General features: G+C 51.7%; 1 protein-coding gene across 1 annotated transcript in view; it reads right to left on the bottom strand.

Moving 5' to 3' along the window:
- Nucleotides 1–3,712: 3,712 nt before the first annotated feature.
- RAD18 (RAD18 E3 ubiquitin protein ligase) overlaps nt 3,713–5,459 on the bottom strand; it is a 46,678-nt gene continuing 44,931 nt past the window's right edge. Inside the window, exon 12 of the mRNA XM_010137093.1 lies at nt 3,713–3,815. Coding sequence (XP_010135395.1) covers nt 3,713–3,815 — 103 coding nt within the window. The remainder of the gene's footprint in view (nt 3,816–5,459) is intronic.

The raw sequence follows: 5,459 nt of genomic DNA, 5'->3' as shown, positions 1-5,459 counted from the left end.
TCCTGGGGGTGTGTGCTCCTACGTGCCCGTGAACAGCTGGTGCTCCGGTGGACACGGCCGCAGCGTTTACTGATCCCAGCAAACCAAGCAGCCTGGGCTGCAGCTGGAGAGCCGGCCGTCACCCAGCGATAACCTCCAACATCGCTTTCTTCCTGCAGGCTGAAAATTTAATTTCTCTTAGAGCCTTCCTGGTGTTTTCCACTTTCCTCACGTCTCTGCCTTCACACAATTTTGTGCAAAGAATTTTTCTCACGAGCAGCTCTGCCACGGACACACAGTTATTTGCTGGGAGTTTCAACTTTAAGTTTATCAGCAATAAAACTGTGGCACAACGAAGGACACAGAGATTTTTCCAGGAAGATTCAAGACTGTATCTGATATCAAGAGATGCCCTGAAAGGGGATTTCAAACTCGTGTGAAGCGTTGACAGAGAAGCAACCGAGTTCTGCCAGCTGGACCAGTCACGGAGCTGCGGCCACCCACAGGCAGGGCCTTTGCCACCCACAAGCGCGGCAGCTCCCGGGGGCTCCTGCCTGGGACGTGATGTGCTCATCAGCAAAGCATTTTGCTGTACCCCAAACTGGGCTGGGCGACGGAACCAGCGCCATCGGGCGAAGCTCTGCTGTAGATGAAGCCTGTTTGATGGGGGGATAAAGGGAAATGAACAGTCGAACGCGTCAGACCTGTTGGCAGCGGAGACATGGCAGCATCCAAACCCTCACCTACACGTAACGAATTTTACCCAGCACCCACCAGCAGCAGCAGCCCCGTTCCCAGCGCTACAGCCAGCAATGCTCGTCCAGCTCTGCAGGCACAGAGGAACAGACAGGACAAATAAAAGAGGGAAAAACATTCCTTTGGTGGTGATCAGCCTCAACCCTCCCAGTTGAACCTTCTCCCACAAAAGACAGCAGTTCTGCCTGTACTGTCTGGTATCGTGGCTGGCATTTAGGTTCTGGAGCCTTCAGGGAGTGACTAAAAAGGTCAAACTTTAAGAAATATTTCAGGCTATTTATTTTTATTTTGTCCCTTTCAAGGCACCTTTTGAGCTGCTTTGGAAGGATGCTGGGTTTTGGGGTTTCCTTTTTCTGAGCACTATTCTAGCAGGCACAAAATACCCCAGCGAGAGCCCAAGCATTCTCCAGTAGCTGCATGCAAAGGTCACCAGTCAGAACCAGGTTCTCCACCGGTCCGAATACACGGCGCAAACGCAGGCTGTCATCTGCTAAACAGAATAACGGCTTTTTGCAACCAGAGCAGCAAATGCCATCAAAGGAGTCTGGGCGCTTCCGAAACCCAGACAACAACAACACCGTTGCACCTCAGCACCCTGTGACCCAGCACGGTCCCAGATTCCCAGGTGTGTGAACAGCCAGCACTGGTGGTACATCACGGCTGTGAAAGCACCTGCGAGGCTCCAGCCGCCCTCCACTGCCACCACGCGCCTGAAGCAACACCCTGGAAGGCCTCCACAGCTGCTGCGGACGCTGGCCTGAACCTTCCCGAAATCCCAGCAGCCCCGTGTCCAAAGGAAACGCTGGCAGGACATTCGAGTCTCATTTTCAATGTGGGTGAACTGGGATTTCAGCCACTTTCCACCCCGATCCTCCTTACCAGAAGGTGCTTTATGAACTGCGAAGGGACAGCAAGACATTTCGCACTCACTAGCAGATGCCCACGCTGGATGCAGACCAGTATGTGTTAACTCGAGCCAAAAAAACAGTTTAGATGAGTCAACAGAAGCCCAGAAATGGTTCTTGTTCTTTTGTGATCCTAATATACACATAAAACAATGGAATTCACAGAGGACCTCCATGGCCCCAACAGCCCTTTCCCACCTCGCGCTGCTCTGGATGGTCACAAACCCTCTCCCTTAAATTTCTCTTTAGCAGGTATTGAAGTACACTTTCACCTCACGTCAGTACTTGCTAACCACAAGTGTACCTCTGCCAGTGGCACCCGGCTCCCAAGCAACACCAGAAGCATCTTCTCTTCCTAGCTGCACTTACAGCCCCCTCACCATGTGAAAAAGGGAAGCTCGCCAGTCGTTGGGCACTGGGGGATCCTGGTTCTCCAGCAATCCCGGAGTTACGGGCCTCACACAGCATGCAGAGCCCGGACTGCGATTCCCAGGCTGCCCTTGGCCAAGGCCATCCTGAGCCACTCTGGAGGGCTACCAGCCCTAAGGCTGGACCAGCCCTAAGGCCCACCCCCGCTTCAACCCAGGACTGAGGGTTAGACCCAGGCAGCGCCTCTGGGCTGGCAGACAGGGCTTGTCTGCCTCACCGAGGCAGAGCCCACCCGCACTGCCCAGAGTCACAACTGGGGAGGGTGGAGCAAGGGCAGCATCTCTGGGTTATTCAAGGTACAGCCCCACACCTCTCTACAGCTACACCTCACGCTCCCATCGCACTGACAGCGGGGTTTGGGCTCTTTTCTGTGCATGGCAGCGGATATCACCATCACGTTAAAGAAAACAAAGCGCTGCAAACTCAAGTGTAATTAAACCACAATAAAAACCGTAACACTAAAACCCTCCAAGGGACGCTCAGCAGCTGACATCAACCGCTCTACGTGAACTTCAGACTCATTGACCATTACGCATGGAAGCTCTTTTATTCTTCTCTAAGTTTAGTTCTTCACCAAGTTTAGACCTGGCTTCTCCTGACTGTTGTAATTTAAAGGCAAACTGAAACGCAGCGGTCAATCCTCACTCTCTTTCACAAGGTTGGCTTTTAGCAGAAACCAAACAGAAAAGCGCTCTCTTCTTCCTCCACATCTGCTCACCTGGGTGGAGCTATCTCAGTCTACACTCGCCGCAGAGCTAGCCCGTTCTAAACCCAAACCTTGCTGGGAGCGAGGGTTTGAGGAGGAATACTTTGACAGCAGAACTCCAGCCCCCCTTACAGCTCCAGGCTAAAGCCAAAAGACTCATGACCCTCAATCTCAAACAGATCCTGTACTTTGCAGAGGTCCCGATGATCAGCCGATGAGCAGCTGCAACCAAAGCTCAGGCCTAGCAAGAACACCTCGAGAACACCTCTGAACATTTCGCACCAGCTCTGGTTTTCGATTCTTATCCCGTCATTCAGGTTTACTTTAATTTTATTACATTGCATTATTTTATTACAAATCTTCATCATCTCCTACAACAGATAAGGCTTTATAACGCTAGTATCTATTTTAAAGCCAGAATATTTCACGTCCAACAACCTTCCAATTTCAGTCAAATTTAATGACTTTGAACTGAAATAATGACACATACTAGTAAGTTTACACAGATATTTAAACACAAAAGCATCTTTCTGTAGAAGAGAAACCTGCCCTGTCCCTCAGCTCCCCACACCTCTCCCCAAGCTGATCCAGGTACCTGGAGCAGCAGCATCCGACTCCGTGATTGCTTCCCAGAGGGCAGAGCCGCTGCCGTGCGACAGGAGCCGGAGTAGTGGCCACGCACAGCCCCATGTGCCAGAGCCAGCCCAGGCTCCAGGACCCGGCACTTGATGCTCCATCTCCGAGTTGGATGGGCCAAGTGCTCTAAACAAAACACGTCAGCACACCAACCTGGTTATTGTAAGGCAGTTTGAACGGCAGCTATGGGAAAACGCAGCGTTTTATTAAGTATCCAGATACACCAAAAGCTGGGAGAAACTGAGCAGCGCTGTCGGCGTTACACCTTCCACACAGCTCTCCGCTCCACCCCACCACAGCGCTAGCTCTTCTTCCGCTTGCTCTTGGGGAGCAGTTGATCATCTGCTGGCGTTCGGGGCCGACGCGACTTTCTTTTGCCAACTCTCAGATCCAGAGCACTGCCGCTGAAAAAAAAGAACAATTACTGTACAGTTTTGCAGATGCTGAAAACATGGCAGACTCTGCAGGCTGTATCAAAGCAGCAGGCGGGCACGTACACAGGTATGTGATACTGAGGATGGTCAGAAACACTGCTCCCTGCTCTTGCTCAAAGATGATGATGGCACCCAGGAACCACCCCACTCACTCCGAGCCCGCAGGGACAGGGCAGTCGCGGTGCCTCTGCCCCCATCACCAGGGACCAGTTTGGAACTGGAAGGAGCAGCAGCCACCTTTCAAATTCCTCGTGCATAAATGAGAAGGGCTCCTGGCACCGACGGAACCACGATCACGTTAGATCAGAAAAGGCTGACCTGAAGCAGAGCCATCCTCAGCAGCACCGTCACCGAGGCAAAGGACAAGGGGTTCTGGTCACCGCTACCCAAGAAGGAAAGCGTGTGGGACTCCCGTCTTTAAACAGGCTCCGTTTGCCAGGGGCTCTTCTCATTTATGGACAAAGAATTTGCCACTGGAAACTCAAAGAAGTGTTTTCTTTTTAGTCATAGAGTTAATTTTAAAGAAAAAACATGTTAAACCAACTCTATTTAAATTAAGCAGCTAATTGCCATCATTCAGCCTCGGAGCTTAAAATTCCACGTAGTGTTGACATGAAAGCTATCGCTCACCCATCAATAGCTATTACTAATTAAACATTCCTTATCCAGGCACTCTTGTCTGCCATTGGCTAGGAAATCCATCACTGGATTCATTTGGCTTGGACTGGGAATTCACAACTGAAAATAACCACGGAAAAATCTCAGTGCCGCAGCCCGGGTCTCTGTTGACTGCCACAAGAAACACACGTAGAGAGATGAACAGAAACGACTCCATTTAGCACCACGGAACAGAGCTCCTGCCCCTGAGCCACCAACCACATCCAGGCAGGTCAGCACCAGTCCCAGCACAACCAGACTCAGGCTGCACCCGGGAGACGGCAGAGACACATTCAGTTGACACAAGTCAACACACGTTCCTGTGGAAGCAAGAGACGACAGGCGTGCACAAATGACCCTCCCCAGCCCACAAATCTCACTGGTGTGCCTTCCACAACGCATGGGGAGTGAAGGCCAGTTCCTCCCAGCTCCCCAATTCCCATCCCCTGCACTCAGCCTCAGAGAGTGCCCCATGCAAGTTATTGTTTCTTTTAAATTAAGCTCTAAAGCAGCTATTTTTAAGCAAACCCAAGGGAGCTGTTGCTCTTTGTACCCATCGTACCCAACTCTTGTATATGGGTTGTATCTTCTGTTGTAGGTCAAGGAGAGTTTTCCTCCCTCCATCCAGCTCTGCAGTTGTGTGGTGGAGCAGAGGGTAGGTAACCTCGGTGGGGAGGTCGTTATGACCCCTGATGAAGGACGTTGGAGCAGCAGCTCTTCAGGGACAGGGTAAGACATGGAGGTGACACACCACACCAACCCTTCTCCAGAGCACACGGCTTTGGCCATGGACGAATGGAGGATTCTGAGCTGGATGGACAACTCTTCTGATGCAGCATATCGACAATCAATCACCTTTGCTGTTCCTGTCCCAGGGCACTTTGCCAGCCCATGGCCACAGAGCAGCCTCACAGCGCTCCGAGCCAGCTGGAGCCCCAAATGGCCACGGGCTTGTCA

This window comes from Buceros rhinoceros, unplaced genomic scaffold (assembly GCF_000710305.1).
Source record: "Buceros rhinoceros silvestris isolate BGI_N320 unplaced genomic scaffold, ASM71030v1 scaffold6615, whole genome shotgun sequence".
NCBI classification, from domain to species: domain Eukaryota; kingdom Metazoa; phylum Chordata; class Aves; order Bucerotiformes; family Bucerotidae; genus Buceros; species Buceros rhinoceros.
Note: the sequence above shows the minus strand (reverse complement) of the source record. Positions and strands in the feature narration are given on the sequence as shown.